Raw genomic sequence first — 22,505 nt, 5'->3', positions numbered from 1 at the left:
CTGCGAATCTTATTATTGTCAAGACTATACTAGTACAAGTTCTCTGTGCAAGATTTTTTCATGTTTAATAAATGTTCTCTGTTTTATTATCTGGTTTTCTTAACAGGCACACCCATACAAGAAAAAAAGCCCAGAGGCCGTCCCCCACGGGCCCTGACTGCCCAGAAAGCTGCTGCGAGTCTACCTAGCCCTTTGCCCCTTCCCTCTCCAACACAAGCCAAACCTGAGGGCCTTGCAAGGCCAGCAGAGAAAGTGAAAAGGCTACCTGGGAGGCCACCTGGCACTGGGGAGAAGAGAAGAGGCCGGCCACCCTCTTCAAGTAGCAGGAAAGCATGGAGTACTGGCAGCCATGCAGCAGGAGAGGATGGTAGGCACACGGGATTTGAGTTGGGTGTGGAGACAGAGGAGGACAGAAAAGGCACCAAAAGGCTGCAGGTGGGCTCTACTCAGTCTCATGACACTGAGGCAAAGCTTCCCAAAGGTGACCGGGGTGAATCCAAAGTTACCCACCTGAAGAGGCTGACAGAGACTAACATCACCCCTCCTGAGTCACATCTCAAAGCCTTGCCTGGCATGCCCCGACGCAGACGCGGGAGACCACCCTCGGCTGAGCGGCTCAAAGCTGCAGCAGCTGCTGTTGCACAGCTGTCTACCTCCATTGAAGGTGGTGAAGGGAAAAACAAAGCCTTTAGGGTTAGAGGGGGGGAATCACACATTACTCAGCAGCCAATGCTGAGGAACATGGATGGTACTGAGGACCAGGACTCTTCCAATACACTTGCCTCTCCATCTCCCCGCAAACCAGGCAGGCCAGTGGGCCTCAGAAAAAGCCCTCGGCATAGAAAGCCAGTCAGAATTGTCCCTCCTTCTAAACGGACTGATGCCACAATTGCAAAACAGCTGCTGCAGCGTGCTAAGAAAGGAGCGCAGAAGCGATTGGAGAAAGAAGCTGTAGCTATCGGGGGTAGTGGGACAAGGACCACAGAAGCTAGCATCAGAAAGACCCAGCTGAAGAACATTAGGCAATTTATCATGCCTGTGGTCAGCACAGTTTCCCTTCGCATTATTAAAACTCCCAAGCGCTTTATTGAAGATGAGGGCAGTTTTGGAACCCCGCCCCCCCAAGCAAAGATGGCACGGTTAGAAACACCTCACTCATCTGTCTCCACATCTGCCCAACCCACATCTACCACCTCTGCATCATCTTCTACTGCACTTGTCTCCGTTACATCCTCTGCTGCTAGCAGTGGTACGACTGCTACTGTCAACTCCCAACCTCCTCCATCATGTCCTGCCCCTGTCCCCACTGTTCCAACAACAGCTGCCAATCTGCTCAACAACAACACCAACAACGCGGCCAATGGGAGATTTAGTGGTAGTGCGCCATCTTGCGGCTCAAGTGCTGTGTCTCAGCATTCCTCTCAACTCTCCTCTGCAGAGTCTTCCAGGTCCAGCAGCCCAAGCTTGGATGACTCATCTTGTGATTCCCAGGCTTCTGAGGCCACACAGGCCTTGTCAGAGCCAGAGGATCATTCTCCATCATCACAAGGAGAAAGGGAGGCCAATCTGTTAGACAGCTCACGACCTCCTTCTCCTCCTTCTGAACCAGAACCAGAACCAGAGCATGTTTTGGCAGAAAGGAGCCGAAGAGGACGGAGAGTGCAGGGAGTTGGCCAGGGAAGTCAGAAACAGAGGGTGAGAGAAACTCTACCCAGTGGGGCTAAAAAGCCAATAATCAGCCCACCAACAGGAGTACTGATGTCCTCCTCTACTCTAGTTAATTCCCAACAAGCTTCAACCACAGCTTCTTCCCCTTCTTCACCTCCTCCTCTCCTCACTCCTCCCCAGCCTCCCCAGTCAGGTTCGTCCAGCACAGCTACCATTAGTGAACACCATCCCCAGTCATCCTGGATGCCTCACCCCATCCCACCATTTATGCCTGGCCCCTCAGTACCGTCTGGCTTGTCAGAAAAGCGAAGTCGCTCAATTCTAAGAGAGCCCACCTTCCGCTGGATATCCTCGGCCCACCCTAAACAGCAGTACTTTTCATCTGCTAAATATGCCAAGGAGGGCCTCATCCGAAAGCCTATATTTGACAATTTCCGTCCTCCCCCTCTCACACCTGAAGATGTGGGGCTGTTGCCCCAAGGTGTTACAGGAGCAGGAGGATCTGCTCCTGTTGGATTTCAAGCACCAGGCACAGGAGCAGGGACTCGTTTCTTTGCACCTCTTCACCCCCACCTCCACCCCCATCACCAGCATCCCCCATCATCCCGCTTTGATACACCAATCCAGAAGCGCATCCCACTGCTTCGTGCTGCTCGTTTTACACCTAGTGAAGCTCATTCTCGAATATTTGAGTCTGTTACCTTACCGTCATCTTCTGGGAGCAGCCCTGGCTCACTCTCCCCACACCAGACATCCTCTAGTTGTAACAGAACCTCAAGGCGCAGGAGACGACTGGATCAAGGAGCACAGCGGGGCCATCCACGGTCTCCATCACACTCTATGACCAGACGTAGCAGCCAAATAGGAGGTCAGACACCTGTGGGGAAAGGTGCCTCTGAGATGTCTGTGTTGACAGGCTCTGTCTCCTGTAGTAATCCCAGCTCTTTGCCAGGGGTTTCTGTAAGTCCACTAGCCACTAGTGCCTTAACACCTGCTACTTTCAGCGCCTTCCCCACTGTCCCTCGGGGTCTGGCCTCACAAGGAACACCTGATAGCAGAAGAGGAGCAACTGGAACCCCATCTCCTATGTCAGCAGCATCATCTGCTTCTTCCCCTCTTTTCCCTCTCTTTCCTGCCAGTGCTCAGGACACAGGAAGAGGAGCTGGGAAAGAGAAAAGCCTGTCTGCTCCACAAGAACCTGCTCCAAAGGAAAAAGATAAGGACTCTGAGAAGAATCGTGAGAAAGAGAAGGAAAACAAGCGGGAAGGGAGAAAGGACTTGGAGAAAAGAAGTAAAGCATCTACACCTGATGGCTCCCCCAATGCACCTTCCAGCCTGTTTACTGCAGATGGGAGGGATTCAGAAGGTGCCCTCTTACCTCTTGCACCAAAAAAGACTCCAGGGAGAAAAAAATCAACATCAGTTGACACAGTTTCTGACACTGCTTCGTCAGAGGGCCGTGGGCTCCATCTCATATCCATCGCTAAAGGGCGTCCACCTAAAAAAGGCAGACCTTCTGAAAAAGGAGCAGAAGCAGAAGATGGGGAGAAGGAGAAAGAGAAGCGAAATACGTCTAGCCAGCAAACAGCAAGCCTACCAGGACAGCCAAGCAGACATCAGCTTCCTGTCTCATTGATGGTGAAACAAGCAGAGCAACATCCTTTGACTGACGGGCGGATAGTTGGACTACTGAAGAAGGCCAAAGATCAGCTCATTGCTATAAAGAAGAATAAGCTGAAGCCTGCAGATCAGACTAAGGTCCAGGTCAGTTCTCTTGTTTATGTCTTCATGGAGCTTGAATTTCTAAAAAAAAAAAAAAAAAAAAAAAAAATGAAAAGCTAGTCTGCTTTTCTCATTCTCATCATTTAGCCACAAGTAAGTTACTTTGAGATGATGCTCTGAACAGTTTCTATAAATAAAAACCAGAGTTTGTACTCAGACTGAAATTTGATAACAGGAAAGTCCCAATGAGAGTGTTACTTAAGGGGAATTCTCTTGCTTCATACATTATGTAAAAAAGCAATACAGCTTTGCTTCTGAGAAAAAATGGTCCCTTCGATTGAATATTATCCTCCATACTTATGTTGTATATTTATAATTTAGGTGTTTAAAGACATGCATCACCTTGACTTATCTCTACTCCTTTGTCACCTTATTAACATCTTCTCTATCACTGTTACACACTGAATGGATGATATCACCCACAAAGATATAAATAACCCTGGCATATTTCTGCATTGCATATTTGTGGTAGTTGATAATCATTATTTTGATGCTCCTTTAATATTTATATTTCATATTCGATGGATTGTTCTTCTGTTTAGGGTCAGGAGAGTGACTCATCGGAGACCTCAGTCCGTGGTCCACGGATCAAACACGTATGCCGTCGCGCAGCTGTGGCTCTTGGACGTAATCGGGCAGTCTTCCCTGACGACATGCCCACACTTAGTGCCTTGCCCTGGGAGGAGAGAGAGAAGATTCTATCTTCCATGGGAAATGATGGTGAGGCATTTTCCACTTACCTCTCATTTGACTTGCTTATGAAGTACTGCCTATGGACTCGGCTATTAAAATGAACACATAAAATAATAATGATGTGATGTATAATCTCATGGTAATTCAAATGGTAATCTTTAGATGTCAAAGTGCATTTTAGTACTGATTAGAGGGCGTGCAAACATTTTACAGCACTGTCAGATATTAAAATCTTACAGATCAATAGGCCATGCCTTCACCTATCCTTTAACCCGACCGGTAAACAGTACAAGATATAAACTATTAGATTTGATAAAAAAAAAAAAAAAAATATATATATATATATATATATATATATATATATATATATATATATATATATATATATATATATATAAAAATCTGTTTGACATACATATTGATGCTTTTACACATTGACAATTACTAATTGTTTTTTAGTGCCATACCAACTAAATTCACATCTGTGGAAGTCCTGATAAAGTTCTGCAACTTGTGATGATGACAGACTGAGGATAGGATCAGATAAATCCAGTCATCAATGGGAGCACAAGTACACAGTGAAGTGGTGAAGGAGTGAGAGGAGTTTAGCTGCTCTGTTCCTGTCATTTTTGACTGGTTTTATGTCATGTTGTGACATGAGAGTTTATGTGAGGTTCTAGGCGCTTACTGTGGCATACTGAGTTTGGAATATAATCAAGTAAATTTTTCTCTGTTTGCCTTGTCACACCCGAAAGAGCTTCTGTATATATGGGATTTATGTGTTGCAGGGGAGTTACTAAAATCTATTTGAAATCAACAACTTAAACCTATCTATGATGAATCTTTACAGATAAGTCATCAGTAGCAGGCTCAGAGGAGGCAGAACCGCAGTCTCCTCCCATAAAGCCACGGGAGACGCGGCAGAAGGCTGTTCAAGAAGCTCCTCCGAAAAAGGGGCGTCGCTCACGGCGCTGTGGCCAGTGCTCAGGCTGCCAGGTTCCAGAAGATTGTGGCGTCTGCACCAATTGTCTTGACAAGCCCAAGTTTGGAGGACGAAACATTAAAAAGCAATGCTGCAAGTAAGTCTTAGTTTATTGGCTCTTTGTCACAATTAATGTGTAAATTAAAAAAAAAAAATGAAGTATTTTCACTATAGAATTTTGAAGAATTGAAGTTTGACTTTTGAATGTGTGCTCACAGGATGAGAAAGTGCCAGAACTTGCAGTGGATGCCATCAAAGATGTTTCCTCAAAAGCAAGGCAAAGGCAAGAAGGACAAGAAAAAGAACAAGCTGACCGAGAAAAAGGAGGGTCTCAATCCAGTAAAAGGACCCAATTCAGAGTCTAGCTCCAAGCCTACTCCTGTCCCACCAAAGGAGGATCCTCCTCGTAAAAAGAGTGAAACTCCCCCTTTAAAGCCAATAGAAGAGAAATCAAGACAACAGACACTGTTGAAGCAATCATCTCCAGGCCTCTCCTCTTCTCCTGCTTCGGTTGAACCCACTCAGGCCTCCAGCATAGCTACGTCACAGGCTCAGTCTCCAGCTCTCACACAAGATCCCAAACAGGTCTCAGTCACGAGCAGTACCACCACAAAAAAGGGACATAAGCCACAGCAGCCTGTACAGGGTTCGGCATCTGTGTTATCGACTTCTTCATCCTCATCATCGTCCTCTGTGACTTCTTCGGCCCAGAATTCCCCCTCCCAGTCCACACAGTGTCACCAGTCATTGCAACAGCAGCAACGGCCACTTACCACTCAGGCGCCTTCACAAAAAGATGCTTCACCCAAGATTTCTCTGAGCGAACTCAAGAAGAAACCGCAACAGCACACAACACCACAGCAAAACTCTTCTACAGCAGGTAAGAGATTGCTTAAATTTTCACCACCAGAAAAACCCAAAGGCACATCCTGCACCAAGGCTAGCACTGTCTGCTCCAACTACTCCATGTTTCTTAAATTTGGTTTAGTAGTTTTTCTGTCATTTTGGCAAAAAGCAGACAAACATTAATAACTCTCGGCTCTTGTCTAGGTGGAGGAATAACCTTTTTCTTACTTGCCTTAATTACTCTTGGAGACTTACATCCTTTCCCCTTTTCCTAGCTGACTCCAAACAGGTAAAGAAGCCAACTTCTAGATCTGTTTCTCTGTCCCCTAAACAGAAACCAAAAGACAAGGTAAGAACTCACTTTGATAGATTTCTCAAATTTCTTTTAATTTATTTAAAATCCACTTATTTTTCTTCAAAAATATTTGTATAAAGCACACATGATTTATTGTATTTTACTTCTTCTGTCTCCCTTCTGGTTTGTTTAACACAAAAAGCCGCTGACCACCAAACCCCCCAGCCGCAGTACTTTAAACTTGCTGAGCACTCCCTCGTCTAGGGACCAGGTGAAGTCCAGAGCACCCTGCGACGGAGTGCATCGCATCAGAGTGGATTTCAAGAGGGACCATGATGTGGAGAAGGTGTGGGAGGCTGGAGGTCTCAGCCTGCTCACTTCTGTGCCTGTCACACCCAGGGTGCTCTGCTTTTTATGTGCAAGCAGTGGAAATTTTGAGGTAAAGAAACGATTGTTTTGAGAAAAAAAAAAAAACTTAAAAGTTTCCTTGCTTAAAATTACTTAAGTCTTTTTTTAGTGACATGTTCAAATTTACATGGTAACATTTTGCTTTGTAGTTTGTCTTTTGCCAGGTATGCTGTGAGCCATTTCATCTCTTTTGCCTGGGGGAGTCAGAGCGCCCTCTCCAGGAGCAGTTTGAGAACTGGTGTTGTCGCAGATGCCGATTTTGCCAGGCCTGTGGGCGCCAGCACCAGAAAGCTAAAGTAAGCCATTCAGTATAGTTTAAAGCTACACAAAAGAAGCTCGGTTTTGAATGACAGAGTGGAGAGAGTGTCAAATCTTCTGAAAGAAAGAAGCTTGCCAGTCTTGCCAGCAGACATCATTTAATCAGTTTCCTGGGTTCCTGCCATGATTTTATTATTTAAATCATGCTCCGTGCAAAATTTGCATGGTGTGAGCCTTTGTGGTTGTGACTGAAGAATTGTTTATGAACACATTTGGTCTTACCAACACAATAAACCAAATGCACATATTAATAAATTATATGAAATGATTGGTTATTGCTCTTTCAATAGAAAAAGCAGGAACCAGTTTGATGCTATTTCTTTTAAAGAAATACCTGCTCAAAGAACATGAAGTTTTACTAAAACTATTGTCTATCTATGACGAAAGATCTCAGCTCCTGAGTAGTCTAGTATGGCATTTCAGACTGTAATAAATACCCTGTGCAGCAGAGATCATAAAAGCTCCATGCATTACACTTTTCACATCAAGCAATGTGTAATTTGACAAAGTCTGAGAGGAAGACTCATTAAATTATTCTTAAATTCACTGTGACATAATATTTCTAGTTTTCATGAATGGCAGAATTACCATTATTTGTTATTAGAAAAGATACAACAACTTTATATGTTGTTACTATCTGTGTTAGCTAAAAACCTGACAGAATTTGTGTCCAAACACAGGTCTATAGAGCAGGGGTTCCCCACTGTTTTTCCTCGGGGACCCCTTCATGTATATACCTTACTTGGTTTTAAGCTTTCAAAAGTGAGATTATCACCATAAATAATGTATTCTGGTTGAGTCCTGTCCTTTGATAAAGCCAAAGTTAAATGAACAACATACAGCCTTACTTTTTTTCCTTAAAATATGGACAATGTGCGGACATTAATCACAATGGCTCTAATGTTTAAAATCTCAGGGACCTCCTGTTATTTTTGGGGGTCTCCCCTTGGGGGGGTCACGGACCCCAGGTTGGGAACCACTGCTATAGCGAATACTTCTTAATGCCTTTGATCTGTTCATCCATTTATGAACCCCGCTGTGAACACCCTCTGCAATAAATAGTTAAATCTCCACACAACATAGGATACAGTTTAAATATAATGTAAAAGATAATTAATTTCTCATGTCAAATACTGGTAAGAGCGAATGTAAATCCAAGTGACATAGGTCATGAATTTACTTTGAATAAAAATCATATAGCTAAAAAAAAATCCATTGATTCTTTATTTTGGCGTCTCTCTTTGTAGCAGCAGCTGCTAGAGTGCGATAAGTGCCGCAACAGCTATCACCCGGAGTGCCTGGGTGCTAACTACCCTACCAGACCCACCAAGAAGAAGAGAGTCTGGGTATGGATCCACACTGCTTTACACTTCTCACAAATCCTCCCTGCCCTCAAACCACTGTCTGACCAAACTTCAGCATTATGCTCATTATTATTCCTCTTGCCCTTCACACATTGCAACTTAAATCCTTAAATTAAGTCTACTACCAAAATAAGTCATTTCAATTTTCTGCAATTTGATCATCTCGTTTATGTGTTCTTTCTTTTTAGATTTGCACCAAGTGTGTGCGCTGTAAGAGGTGTGGAGCCACTAAACCTGGGAAGTCCTGGGATGCCCAGTGGTCACATGACTTCTCCATGTGTCATGACTGTGCCAAACTCTTTGCTAAAGGTGAGCAACAAAAAAGTGAAGCATAAAATGCTTTATTACTGATATTCTTTTAAAAATTAAAGGTGACATTTCAAGACATCTATGACTTTTTAACAATGTGACTGAGAGCCAACAACATGACATTTCATTAAGGAATAATGCACTGAGTGGTCAGAACTCATCCTAGTTATTATAATTGTTTATAGGGAACTTCTGTCCACTGTGTGATAAGTGCTATGATGATGATGACTTCGATAGCAAGATGATGGAGTGTGGCCGCTGCAACCACTGGGTTCATGCTAAGTGTGAGAATCTTACAGGTTAGTAAAAAGCCCTTTAGAGGTATTATTAAAAGAACCAACATGTCAGCCTCATTTTCCTTTTCAGTTCTCACTGAGCAGATCCCTGACAGGCTGTCCTGGAAGGTTGTCATGCTGATGAGATTCTGAAAGACAATAAACCTTATGATGGCAGCAATAGTGACCTGTCATTTTGCTGTCCCTCAGAGGAAATGTATGAACTGCTGTCAAAGCTGCCAGAGAGTGTCACTTACACGTGTACCAAATGTACCGAACACCATCCGGCCCAGTGGAGAACAGCACTGGAGAGGGAGCTTCAGGGCTGCATTCGTAATGTTCTCAATGCACTGCTCAATTCACGCACATCTACACACCTGCTACGCTACAGACAGGTGAGATATACACACAGACTTTATCTTAAATTCTAGCATCATTTTATTTTTATTCATTATTTTTGTAGTGGCATACCTCAGAGATTAAATATTCATGTGGAAATATTCTCTGGCTGCTCTGCAGGCGGTCAAGCCTCCAGAACTGAATCCGGAAACAGAGGAGAGTCTTCCATCCCGTCGTTCCCCAGAGGGCCCGGATCCTCCAGTCCTTACTGAAGTCACCCCCACTCCTCCCAGTGACTCCCCTCCAGACCTGGAGTCAGTTGGGAAAAAGATGGATCAAGGCCGTTACAGTTCATTGGTAAGTACGTTCTGTCTGCTTGTGCAGCAAATCGGAACCACCTTTGTTGAAGAAAAGTCTGTAATATGGAAAGTGTGTCAGCTATATTTTAACCAGAGAAAATTAATGTGTCTGTATATTTACTGTGCTTTAATTAGATATGACGTATCTACAGATGCAGATGCAGCATCAGATTAGTAAAGCTATGAAAGCAGTTTACATTTGGAAAAGGTTTGTGTGTGTGTGTGTGTGTGTGTGTGTGTGTGTATGTATGTGTGGTTGTCTCTTGAGTCAAAGGTCAGACCTGTTGATTACAATGATAAATTAACATAAATGGATGCAATGATGGGCTATCCACCCGTGTTCATCAGCATTTCTATTTCATCTATTTAACTGTCATGTGTGTATATCATTTCTCTCCCAGCTGGAGTTTAGTGATGACATCGTCCGAATCATTCAAACCGCCATCAACAGTGACGGAGGTCAGCCAGAGAGCAGGAAAACCAACAGTATGGTGAAGTCTTTCTTCATTCGGGTAAGAGTTTCAGATTAACTCAAGTTTCTCCACTGCAAACACAGCAAAGATAATAGTACACAAATACTCAAAAGCAAGAAACGCCTTTTTAGGGGGTCATATCAGACAATTTGAAAAAAAAAAATATCCACCGTGCTTTAACTGAAGCGATCATTTAACAGGTACAAGTACCTTGAACTTGTAATTGCGCTATCATCAATCACCATCTGGCCCTGAATGCAGGTCTGTGCAAGTGTTTCAGCAGACTGATGTGCAATTTTAACTGAAAATTTTCCATTTCAGCAAATGGACCGAAACTTCCCATGGTTCAAAGTCAAAGAGTCCAGATTCTGGGAAAGACAAAAAGTCTCTGCCAAGTGAGTGAACCATAAAAATACCAGAGAATATGTGATTGCATAGTGTTGGGTATCTGTTCTATGTAAGTTATATAAACTGCTCTTTATCTATAAAATGGTTCTAGATTTGTACATGTAGTAGTAATCTAACACTGGAAGCACAGATGTAAAAACAGCGTTGGACAGTGAGTTCAAATAAACACCCAAACAAATATCAATAGTCTGAAAGCCAGTATTTTAGCAAAGGTCTCCGGCAGTCAGTGCTTCCCATCTACTGTTATTGATAAATGTGTGATGTTCTACAATTTCCTACAGCTGTAGTCCAAGTTGTGTTTGTAATTATAGAGAAAAAGACATGACTCATTGTACTCCTGTAATGCGAGCTCATCCAAAAACCTTCAAGAAATACATCTGTCAAGAACTGCTAGTCTGTAATTATTGAAACGAGCAGTAAGATGTGTTTTTTTTGGAAGAAGCTGTATCGTCATCTGTGTATAGGAGGGAACCAAAAAGCTAACTAATATTTATAAAATATTTAGGTTGACTGTTCCAAAACAGGATGTTAGATGCTGACTTTAAAGTTTTAAGTGGTAATAAAAGTACATTGTTCATGTTTTGGAAGTTAGAAAAATCCCAAAGAGAAAAACTAATAAAATCGGTGATTTAATAAGGAAGATTAGTGAAGTAATTTTCTTTGGACAGACCTTTCTTTTGTACTTACTTATTCATTAACTCAATCACTTAGCTTTCTCTGTGTATTTGTTTAGCCCCCCTGATGCGTTATGCATCAGTGCACCAGTCCAGTAAAACAATGCTTTATCCAGAGGATTCTGTAGCCTTTACTGGAAGAACTTATTTTTTTAGATGGGTCTTTGAGCTTTTTAAGGGTCAAACTTCATATCACACGTTTGCTTAACTGATCAAAAACTTAACTTGGCAAAAATTCCATAGATGCGATTATTGTGGAGTTTTTGTCATTGCTCTAAACATAATCTGATTCTGCTTATGGCCGGGTTTGTACAGGAGCAACACCTCGGTCTCCTTTTCGAATGTTTATACATATATTTATGTCTTTTAGTTTTTTTTAGCACACAGTCAGTTAATGGTGTCCTCATATGTCATTGTTTCCCAGCAGTGGGCTCCTCCCCAATGCTGTGCTGCCTCCATCCCTGGACCACAACTATGCCCAGTGGCAGGAAAGACTGGAGCTTTCCCGTGCTGAGCACCCTCACTTCATGAAAAAGATCATCCCAGCTCCCCAGCCCAAGATTCCCGGTGAACCGGATTCACCAGCCTCTCCTCATCCGCTTCCTCCCCCTCTGCCTCCACCACCCCCACTCCTACCAGGTAAGGTACACCACACATGGCATCTTATTTACAAAGTGACTGTTTTTGCCCATCTTGTTTTCCTAGTTTTCTCAATTCAAATTTTATTTAATTTTTTTAGATCAAGAGGACAGCCCAGAGCTCCCTCCTCCGCCAGGGGTCACTGATAACAGGCAATGTGTCCTTTGTCTCAAATATGGAGATGAAAACACTAATGTGAGTTACCAATGGGTTCCAGATCACTTAAACACACATAAGCCTGAGTTTGTGTCAACTGCAACATTTCTGTATGTTTTAGGAGGGAGGTAGGCTGTTGTATATCGGGCAGAATGAGTGGACCCATGTGAACTGCGCTCTCTGGTCTTCTGAGGTGTTTGAAGATGATGATGGCTCTTTGAAAAATGTTCACATGGCTGTTCTCAGGGGAAAACAGAAGGTAAGACACTTTGTCCAAGTTGCCACTTATCTCAGTATACAGCGTCCGATAATTGACAACCTGTATTCTGTTCAGCACTGCGAGAAGTGTCAAAAGACTGGGGCCACAGTCAACTGCTGCCTCACCTCCTGCACCAGTAACTACCACTTCATGTGTGCCCGCCAGTGCCATTGTATCTTCTTGGAAGACAAAAAAGTCTACTGTCCAAAGCACAGGGACCTTATCAAAGGAGAAGTAAGGAAATCTTGTTTGCTGTGTAACCAAACGCTTATTAATAAATTTAGATGACAGCCAAGGTAGTCTGAATTATTTCAACTTAAGCCAGTCAGTAGATTTTCTGTTGGTCTCTTCTGATGATTAATCATGCCAGGAGCTGGGACTTCATATTTTGAACTTCCTCTCACGTTTCCTGTTGTTTGTTAAATTTTTTCTTAAGGTGGTGTCTGAGTTTGAGGTAACCCGCAGAATTTTGGTAGACCTGGAGGGCATTAGTCTCAGGAGGAAGTGGTTGGCAGGACTGGAGCCTGAAAATGTCCACATGATGATAGGTAGGGTAAATTCTACTGAATGATGATAGTCATGCATTTTCCTAACCTAATTCCATAGCCTCATGCAAACGGATTTAACCATCATCATTTCATCATTGCAGGCTCCATGACAATTGATTGTTTGGGAATCCTGACTGAACTCTCAGACTGCAAACGCAAGCTCTTCCCTGTAGGATACCAGTGAGTGGTTTTCTATCTAAAAGTCTTCCCTTGCCTTGCACAGGGACTGAGTTACTACTCTCAAAAAGCACATATAGCTGCTAGAGGAAATTAATATTGCCTGTTAAACTAAATGAATTCTCTCCTCCCCAGGTGTTCAAGAGTGTACTGGAGTACTTTAGATGCTCGAAAACGCTGTGTATATACCTGTAGGATATTAGTTTGTCACCCTCCAGTGTCTGAGTCTGATCTGAAGAGCCTGACAGCTCCTGAGGCAAATCGGACAATTGCACACAGCCCACCTCCCATAACAGGTAACCCACAAACTTTACATATTTCAGATAAAGAAGTTTTGCCACTGTCAATAAAATCAGAAGACAGTGGGTTGTAAATCATTTCAGTGTCTGTTTATTGAAATGTAGTTTAAAGGAAACATATCAAATGCTAAAAATGACATTTAGTTTTTTCATTATTATTTTAAAACTAATGCTTGTCTTAAATTTGAAAGTTGCAGCAGCCTTCACAAAAAAAAAAGACACAGGCATGTTTACCACTGTGCTTCATTACATATTCTTAGTGTTTTCATTGACACATCTGGACTGCAAACGGGCCAGTTTAATCCTCATAATACCACACATGCTGGGTCAAGACCTGTGTATATATTATTGTGCATTATACCAGTTACTCATACCCTCTGACCAAATGCACCCACATATCATACTGGCTTCATGGCTTTGGAATTGTGTGCTAATAACAAACTGGAGGATCTGTCTTCTCTACACCTGTAGACTAACATCAAGTCAAATTTAGTGAATGTAGTGAATGACAGATAATGCAAAACAAGCCTATAGATAATTGATATAAATGGAAATGTGCTTATTAGGACAGTACAGTGAATGAAAGTAACATTAAACAAGTCAAAGGATTTTGAAAGCTTAAGAAATCAGTTTACCAGTTTACACTGGAGACCATGCAGATTTTTTTCAGTCTCTATATAAAATGATTTCACTTGTTTTGAACAGCATTTTTTTTATTTATTTTTTTTTATTTTTAATTTTTATTTTAATTTTTTTTTTGCACTACTGCAGTTTGTTTTTGGTTTTGTTTGTTTTTAATTAGCAGCACGAGAGAATCAAGATCACAGCCCTAAATAATAGTCTGGTCTGGTCCCACACATACAGGGATTTCTCTGAAATTCTCTATTTATGAAAACAATGTGTTAAACTAAATCCTACCTTTAGCTAAATTTATTTATTTATTTTTTTTCATATATAGACTTTCCTGATCCGTTTGAGACACCAAGGCGCTCTGAAACCCTTTCCCCTGCCAACACCTCCAAGCTCAGGGTTTACACCAGAAACCGGCACCCCAGCTACCCCCCTTGTCAGCGCTCAATAGGCCTAAGGCCCATGCCATTGCCAGGTACTAATATACAACTTTTTTTTTCTTTTTTCTTTTTTACATAAAATACTGATTTGGACAATTGGCATTAGGAAAGGGAATCAAACATGCATCTGTCTCTCAAGCATGTGAAAAAACATTCCAGCCCTCCAGACCCACAGACCATCAGAATATTGTAAAAACTGTCAAATCTTTGAAAGTAATTTTAAGTAAATAATGCTCTCCCATTGTCTGTATGCACATCCTTTAGACAGTTGTTATAACATGTACACAGAATCAAACTCACTTGAAACAATTAATAACGATATTTTAATTCTTTGACAAATGCCACTGGAGGACCAAAAGGTTAATAAATAAACATGCTGAGTTAGAGGAAAGTGTGTTTTTTTTTTCTCTCTTGTGTAATAGTTTGGGATTCCTTTGAAGAAATTTGTTTAAATGTCTGTTTCTTTTGTTTTCTAGGTGGCACACTGCAACCCCGAAGCCATGAGATTGTGACTATGAGAGACTCTCCAGTGAACCCGAGCATGTGGAATATTGACTCACGACGTCACAGCTCCCCTTCTCTCTCTCCACCTCTTCCCCACCAGCTGAACAGACAGAGAAGGCTGACCTCTCCACCTCAGAATTTCTCACGACCTCTTACCTCACCCCCTCCCCTTATACCCTCCCCAGCCAGAGACCCTGAAAAATCCAAACACCCCAGCAAAGACTCAACAAAAAGTCCAGTCCGAAGAGATGATGATAGAGGTAGACAGTTATCAACAGACAGAAACAGACTGCAGTCAACCAGAGACCAAGGTCTGAGAGATGCAGACAAGGGGAAGACATCGAGTCGAGACCATGCTTCCAAGGACCCTGACAAGAGTAGATCGTGCAGAGAGCTTGGGCCAAAAGATCCAGACAAGGTCGAAATATCATCCAAAGAGCTGGAAAAGAGGAAACCATCAAGTAAAGACTCAGGGCTGAAAGACTCTGAGAGTGGAAGACCTGCCAGTCGAGATCTCTCAAGAGACTCAGAAAAGGGTAGACAAGCAAACAGAGACTCTGACAAAGGAAGACAGGCAAGCAGAGAGTTGAGCACTAGAGAAACAGATAAAAGTAAATCATCATCTAGACATCCCAGCTTTAAGGATATGGACAAGGCAAGGTCACATAGCAGAGATATTGGACTAAGAGACTCTGAGAAGCATAGACAATATAGCAGGGAAACAGGAAAAGACTCAAACCAAGGTAAAGACAGGCCTTCCAGCAGAGACTCTGACAAAGGTAGACCTTCCTCTAGAGATTCCAGTTATAGAAGCACAGAGAGAAACAAAGACTCTGGCTCAGGGAAAGATAGTAATGCTGGTAATCAGAACAAACAGGTTGGAAGTGAGAGTAAGAGTTCAAGACTGGTACCTGCAGGCCCAGGCCAGCCTTCGCTTCCAGTGGGCACTGCTGTTCTGTCAAGTCAGCAGAGAAGTGGCAGCACCAAGCAGGTAGACAAAGGGAAACACGGAAGCAGAGACCAGGACATTTCTGCAAGTCTCAGTTTGTTACCTCATCACCGATGCACCCCTGCCTCAAACATAATCCCATGCAAGGACAAGCCCAGCTCAGGGAAAGAGAGTAGCAGTGGCACTGGAAACATAATACAATCTCCACTCCATAAGGACTGTGTTGTTGGGAAATCTACTTCCCCACAAAAGTCCAGTACACGGAAGTCGAATGATTTGTCATCAGGCCCAGCCACAGCAGCAGTTGTGAAGCCTCTGTGGTCATCAAGGATGTCTGGAGACGATGATGCTGCCAAACGGGCCTCTACACATCAACCCTCCCCATCTGCGCCCTCAGCTGCCAAAGACAAGCACCCCAAAGTTAAGACAGCCAGCAGCAGAGATGTGCCTAAAGACCGAGATAGAGAGAAGACCCTTCAAAACAACAACAGCAACAGCAAAATTACATTTCTCAATAATAACACAAAATCTCCTGGCAGCTCTAACACGCATGCTTCAAACTCCAGCTCTTATAACAGCAGCAATAGCAAAACTCCAGCTCTTGGAAATGCTTCCAAAGCTCATGGGAAGGCTCAGGGGGAGAACCAGGGAGCAGAAAGGTCATCCTCAAAGAGCAGGGAAAATTATTCTTGTCCAGAGAGGAAGAACAGCTCCAGCCTGGACAACTTGCAGCAGCTGCAGCAGACTAGTTTAGCTACAGAGAAAGGCATGAAGTCCTCTATTCAGTCTCACACCAAACAGACAACTAATCAACTGCCGTTTTCCTCCAGAGAGAAAAAGAGATCAGCTAAACTGTCTACTCCAGCTGCACCGAAGACTGATATCAAGACTGACCCTAATGGGACCGGTGCCATTGGTGGTATTTCTTTGTCCTCCTGTCCAACAAGCACTGCCTCCACTGTCTCGTCTGCTGGACAGGGGTTTCATCGCTCTGCCCGCTCCACCCTCTTTTCCTCACCGTCTGCCAGCAGTAGTGACAGCTCAGAATCGGACACCCAGACCCAAACTGAAGAAGATAATTTGCGCAAGCAGCATTTGTGCAGCGAGCTCAGAGACCACCACAGTCACCACACCCAGTGCACGGAGGACGAGGGTGATGGCCCAGAGGACGACCATGACAGAGGCATGGAGGACAAGCATCATGAGGATGACAGTGATGGCTCTGGGTCAGCCAAAAGACGCTACCCTCGACGCAGTGCCCGTGCACGTTCCAACATGTTTTTTGGCCTCACACCCTTTTATGGGGTTCGTTCGTACGGTGAAGAAGACCTTCCCTTTTATGGCAGCAGTGATGGAGCAGGAGCTGTGGTCAAGAGGAGGACTGGCGGGCGTAAAAAGTCAGCTGAGGGGCAGGTGGATGGAGCAGATGATATAAGCACTTCATCGTCATCAGGGGACAGTGAAGAGGATGAAGACAACGGAGTGAAACACAGGAGTAAAGATCCTTACTACTACAACTTCACTCGAACAGTAATAAACTCTGGTGAGGGCCTTCCATCTATTGAAGGATTAGACCAGTGTCTGGGGAGGGGATCCCAGCTTCAGCGCTTTCTGAAAGATGAGGAGCAGCAACAACAAAGAGCTCAAGAAAAAGCTGAAGAAGACATGATGAATTCTTTGTTAGTACACATCTTTTATTATGAGAATTATCAAAAATTATTTGTAATTTTTTTGTATTGTTGATTATCTAACATGTTGTGTTTGATGTGTTTAACAGGACTTCAGGCAAGCAGCAAATCGGCCAGCTTGATGGCATTGATGATGGCTCGGAGAGCGATACCAGCATCTGTACCACCAGCACCACAACCACTACAACCACCTCCTCTTCCACCCCACATAAGAGTGCTCCTAAGAGGAGAGGCAGAGAAAGGCACTCTGAGAAACCTGACTCCCATGACTCAAGTAAGGAGGCTGGTAACAGTGGTGGAGCAGTAAGTGGGAACACACGAGAAAGCAGAAAAAACCAGAAGGAAAATTGTCTTCCTCTAGGAAGTGGAGTCAAATCCCAGCCACAGAGTCATGGTCAGGATCCTCTTGAGGCTCAGCTCTCCCTCAACACAGACCTGCTTAAATCTGACTCCGACAACAACAACAGCGATGACTGTGGGAACATTTTGCCTTCAGATATCATGGAGTTTGTCTTGAACACGCCTTCCATGTCATTGCCAGCTCTGGGCCAGCAGTCTGAACCGCCATCCTCAGAGCTTCTGCTGGATGAGAGCTACGTGGGCGTAGATGTTAACAGGCGCAAAGATATTTTGTTTGATGACTTCTCTCAGCCGCTGCCCAGCACTGAGAGCGGAGGGGTCGTGGAGAGTAGTGTAAATAGCTCCATATCTGTAGATGAGCCATATCTTCCACTAGAGCTACCTTCTGACCTCTCTGTTTTGACCACTCGCAGCCCAACTGTCAGCACAAGTCAGAACCACACTGCTGGGAGTCTCATCTCAAATACCTCAGACCGTACTATCCTAGGCTTGAACTCTGACCCAGAGAACATCAGTGGAGAAAAGAGTGGAGACAAGAAGAGAGCAAGACAAGACATGTCGCCATCAGAGAATCAACATGATGGTACAGCTCTGGGAAACAGGGACTCGCAGGTCACAGAAGGTCACATGACTCCAGAACAATTCATTCCCAGCCCTGCCATTGGTCAGGTGGTTGAACCTCCAGCTAATCAGGATGCTCCCAGGAGTTCCAGTACCACTGGTTTGTCGAGTTCTCCATCAATGCCTCTTCAGGGTCAGAAGTACCTCCCAGCTGCAGCTGCAGGTAGCCCCAGTCCAGTGCCTGGCCCAGGACCTTCACAGGCACAGGTTTCCAGTGCAGCAGTTATCAAACCAGCCCCTGACAAGCTGATTGTGGTTAATCAGCAATTTCAGCCTCTTTATGTCCTTCAGACTGTCCCTAATGGCGTTACACAAAAAATTAGTGCCACAGGAGTGATGGACTCTACTTCTCCTGCAGTGCTTAGCCCCATGACAATAACCACAGGGTTGAATGCTGGTATATCTACGGCCCAGTCGATATTTCCTGCCAGTGGCAAAGTCCTAGGAACCATACCTCACCCCTCTCAGATTCATACCTTTACAGGAGCCACACAGACAAGCTTCCAGGCAGGACTCCCTAGTACCACCTCCGGGCTTCTCATTGGTCTTTCCTCCCAGCCTCATGACCAATCCCAGATTCTGGTCTCAGAAGCTGGCCGACCTCATGAGTTGGGTCCTAGTGTTGCTATAGTTTCCAGTCCCTCTTCCCTCACTTCTTCCCCAGCTGTACAGGCCTCTCCTCACGGCAAGAAGAGGCCAATCTCTCGTTTACCAAGAAAAGGCAAAAAGGTGGCTCGCTCCCGCAGCCAGCCCACTCTGGCTCCATCTGACGTTGGCCCTCCCAACATGACTCTCATTAACCTGTCTTCCCCACAGATAACTGCAAGCATCTCTGGCCAACCTGGTGGCCTGGTTGAGTTAAGCCCCCTCTCCACTTCCCAGCGCAAAGTTCCTAATATCATCAAGAGACCAAAATCTGGTGGGGTTATGTACCTGGATCCCACTGCTCTTCTTCAGCAGAGGATTCCCGGTACCACCCAGCCTGGAATCCTGGGTCATGATTCCTCTACTCATCTCCTACCTTGCACAGTCTCTGGTCTCAACCCTAGTCAGTCTGTGTTGAATGTTGTGTCTGTGCCCCCTAGTGGTTCTGCTGGTCTTCTTCCACCAGGATCAGTGTCACTCTCCACTCCTGTCTTAAGCTCTGCTGAGATCACAGGACCAATTAGCAATCTGCTTTTTAAAGCAAATCCACATGGTTTGGGGCTGTCAGATCAGCCAGTGGTCCTTCAGTCAGCAGGGGGAGCTCCTCTAATGTCACAGCTTGGCTCTTCTGTTCAAACATCCATAGCAAGCAGCATCTGTGTCCTGCCTACCCAACAAACAATCAGCATGGCTGTCAACCAGCAGAAAGAGTCAGAGGGCAGTAACTTCCATTTCCAACATCAGCCTCAGCCTATTAGCACCACTCAGACTGTGGACACATGTCCAAATAATAATGCCACTCTGTCTCCGAGTCCATCCACCCCTTTAAGCCCCACGAAGGGGCGTGTTGTTGGAGTTCTGACGCAAACACAGACCTCTGCACATTGTCGGAGTAGCAGAACAACACCTGTTTCTAAATCATCAGAGCAGAGACTACCTAACTCCACCACAGTAGCATCAGGCACACATTTAGGAACAGAAAAAAGCAAACAGAAAGCGAAAAGGAGCAGACAGAGTTCAGACATGAGCAGCGGGAAGAAGTTCAAGGTCACTCAGACGGAGGGTCATCGCAACTCTGCAGGACAGCTCCCGCCCTCAAACCCAAGGTGTGACATTCTTAATCTTTGCTGAACTGTGTTTATCCTTATTGACATGAATACTGGTTTGAAATCTTCAGTAGTGTAATCCAGATTTAATTATTTAATTTGGCATTTGGCAAATGATAATACATATTCATGGCAAAATACATAATAATGTGTTTGTTGTATTCAAAGCCAATAAAAAATAGGGAATGGTTTTTGTTCAATGTTAGGTTTTAATTGCTTGTCATCATCATAAATAAATGAACCTCTTAATATACTGTACTTCACATAAAGTGTTTAATGTTTTTTCAAAACCTTTCTAACCTTGTTTCTGAGCAGCTCCAGGGAGCTGAACTCTCCTGAACCTATGGACACAGGCAAGCTCCCAGATAAGGTTTCCAACAAGAGGTGTGTAGCTGTAGTTTTAGCTGTGCATTTTTAAATTTGTTTAAATACAAAGCTCTAATCTGTTCTGCTCACTTTTGTAGTGTCTATGGTAAAAAGAAGACATCTGAAAGGCATGCTTTACCAGGGAAAGTTGGAAAAGATGAACCATCTGCAGTTGGTGGAGTAGGGTCTCTTCCTGTGGATTCACCGCCCGATCAGGATGGCAACAGCAGGGATTCTGGCTTGGATAGCAAACCCAAAAAGGGCATCATCTTTGAAATCTGCAGTGAGGACGGCTTCCACATTCGCTGTGAGAGTATTGAAGGTGATATAAAACTGCTTGACTAATGGACATAATGTCACTGCAAGAGCAAATTGCGTTTGAATAATTTAATGTAATGTTTTTAAACTAAGTATGAATGCACATCTGACCAATATGTAGCCATGTAATGTGCATAAAATACTTGTTGCTTCACAGAGGCCTGGAAGTCCCTGACTGATAAGGTGAAGGAAGCTCGCTCCAATGCACGACTCAAAGAGCTTTCTTTTGAAGGTGAGGGTTCGTTCTGATGACATAAAAAATACTATTTAAAAACTAATTTCTTTTTTAAAATAGCTCTGGAGGTACAAATATACTACAAGTACATATTGGAATTGAAGACCATTGTGTCACTGTGAGGCTCTTTTTCGGCTCCTCATAGGTGTGAACGGCCTGAGGATGCTGGGAGTCGTCCATGAGGCTGTCGTCTTCCTGCTGGAGCAGCTATACGGATCCAAACACTGCCGAAGTTATCGTTTCCGCTTCCACAAGCCAGAGGAATCTGATGAACCTCCACTCAACCCCCATGGCTCAGCTCGTGCAGAAATCCACCACAGGTTAGCAAACATGCACACGCCTCACACATTAGTTTTCCTAATGTGAAACTTAACATACTCGCTATATGCTGTGTATGCTTTTAATGAAAAAGGGGGAAAAAAAATAATGCCCCTCAACAGGAGCTGTGTGCTTTGATCTTGTGTTTCTGATGACTGTCATCCTTATTGTCTACCCTTTAGGAGGTCTATATTTGACATGTTTAATTTCTTGGCCTCCAAACATCGCCAGCCACCTGAGTACCGGCCGCAGGAGGATGATGATGAGGAAGGGCAGCTCAGGACTGCCAGGTGAGTGGCTACATTTATATTAAAGTTAGAAGGATTATGCTCAAAACAGTCTATTATTGATACTGATACCTTAAGATTTCTGTTTTATGCTGTCATTGCAGGCGTGTCTCCACGGAGCTGCCACTTGCTGTGAGGTTCAAACAGCTGAAAGCCACCTCGAAGGAAGCTGTTGGAGTCTACAGGTTAGACAGTAGGGCTCAGAGTGATAATCATAATTTAGATTATTTCAAAGATTCCTGAGTAAATATCAATGGTGATTGTTTAAACCAGTAAACATTATTTTAATGTTTAGATTTGCGACTATTGTGGTTGTCCTCCAAATCCACAAAATCCACAATATATTAGTTAATGATTGTAGCCTGGAATGGTATACATAAATCAAATCTCAAGAATACTTAGCTCTCTATGTGTAAGAACTTGCAAGGGAGACTGAGTAAAATACATGTATTTGTCACGACCCGCCCATAGGTAGTCTGGTACCAACTTGAAGTTGGGTAAAACAAAAAACAAAAGTATATAAAAAGTATATTGTTATATGTTGGCAAACAAATAACACAGTAGTGTGTTTTCCTCTGTCTTTTTGCAGGTCTCCTATTCATGGCCGTGGTCTGTTCTGTAAGAAAACCATTGAGGCTGGGGAAATGGTTATTGAATACTCTGGGAATGTCATTCGGTCTGTGCTCACTGACAAACGGGAGAAATACTACGATGGGAAGGTAAAGTTATGGGAACAAAGGTGGACATTTAATCTTGGTTTGATCAAC

The 22,505-nt window shown here is 43.8% G+C and overlaps 1 protein-coding gene across 4 annotated transcripts in view; it reads left to right on the top strand.

Moving 5' to 3' along the window:
• kmt2a (lysine (K)-specific methyltransferase 2A) overlaps nucleotides 1-22,505 on the top strand; it is a 34,992-nt gene that overhangs the window by 7,826 nt on the left and 4,661 nt on the right. Inside the window, exons 3-33 of one of the 4 annotated variants that reach the window (XM_041994255.1) lie at nucleotides 107-3,432; nucleotides 3,993-4,170; nucleotides 4,994-5,222; nucleotides 5,344-6,005; nucleotides 6,247-6,320; nucleotides 6,469-6,705; nucleotides 6,824-6,970; nucleotides 8,243-8,338; nucleotides 8,545-8,665; nucleotides 8,851-8,964; nucleotides 9,151-9,335; nucleotides 9,460-9,636; nucleotides 10,040-10,150; nucleotides 10,433-10,506; nucleotides 11,618-11,832; nucleotides 11,933-12,027; nucleotides 12,110-12,247; nucleotides 12,323-12,481; nucleotides 12,684-12,795; nucleotides 12,897-12,975; nucleotides 13,108-13,268; nucleotides 14,230-14,376; nucleotides 14,818-17,473; nucleotides 17,572-20,214; nucleotides 20,530-20,598; nucleotides 20,679-20,902; nucleotides 21,056-21,130; nucleotides 21,279-21,453; nucleotides 21,634-21,741; nucleotides 21,843-21,923; nucleotides 22,328-22,457. In XM_041994255.1, the coding sequence (XP_041850189.1) occupies nucleotides 107-3,432; nucleotides 3,993-4,170; nucleotides 4,994-5,222; nucleotides 5,344-6,005; nucleotides 6,247-6,320; nucleotides 6,469-6,705; nucleotides 6,824-6,970; nucleotides 8,243-8,338; nucleotides 8,545-8,665; nucleotides 8,851-8,964; nucleotides 9,151-9,335; nucleotides 9,460-9,636; nucleotides 10,040-10,150; nucleotides 10,433-10,506; nucleotides 11,618-11,832; nucleotides 11,933-12,027; nucleotides 12,110-12,247; nucleotides 12,323-12,481; nucleotides 12,684-12,795; nucleotides 12,897-12,975; nucleotides 13,108-13,268; nucleotides 14,230-14,376; nucleotides 14,818-17,473; nucleotides 17,572-20,214; nucleotides 20,530-20,598; nucleotides 20,679-20,902; nucleotides 21,056-21,130; nucleotides 21,279-21,453; nucleotides 21,634-21,741; nucleotides 21,843-21,923; nucleotides 22,328-22,457 (12,998 nt within the window). Of the gene's footprint in view, nucleotides 1-106; nucleotides 3,433-3,992; nucleotides 4,171-4,993; nucleotides 5,223-5,343; nucleotides 6,006-6,246; nucleotides 6,321-6,468; nucleotides 6,706-6,823; nucleotides 6,971-8,239; nucleotides 8,339-8,544; nucleotides 8,666-8,850; nucleotides 8,965-9,150; nucleotides 9,336-9,459; nucleotides 9,637-10,039; nucleotides 10,151-10,432; nucleotides 10,507-11,617; nucleotides 11,833-11,932; nucleotides 12,028-12,109; nucleotides 12,248-12,322; nucleotides 12,482-12,683; nucleotides 12,796-12,896; nucleotides 12,976-13,107; nucleotides 13,269-14,229; nucleotides 14,377-14,817; nucleotides 17,474-17,571; nucleotides 20,215-20,529; nucleotides 20,599-20,678; nucleotides 20,903-21,055; nucleotides 21,131-21,278; nucleotides 21,454-21,633; nucleotides 21,742-21,842; nucleotides 21,924-22,327; nucleotides 22,458-22,505 lie in introns of all 4 variants that reach the window. The other 3 variants (XM_041994256.1, XM_041994254.1, XM_041994257.1) reach the window with 3 other exon arrangements.

This window comes from Melanotaenia boesemani, chromosome 9 (genome assembly GCF_017639745.1).
Source record: "Melanotaenia boesemani isolate fMelBoe1 chromosome 9, fMelBoe1.pri, whole genome shotgun sequence".
NCBI lineage: Eukaryota > Metazoa > Chordata > Actinopteri > Atheriniformes > Melanotaeniidae > Melanotaenia > Melanotaenia boesemani.
This window is presented reverse-complemented; position numbering and strand designations above follow the sequence as displayed.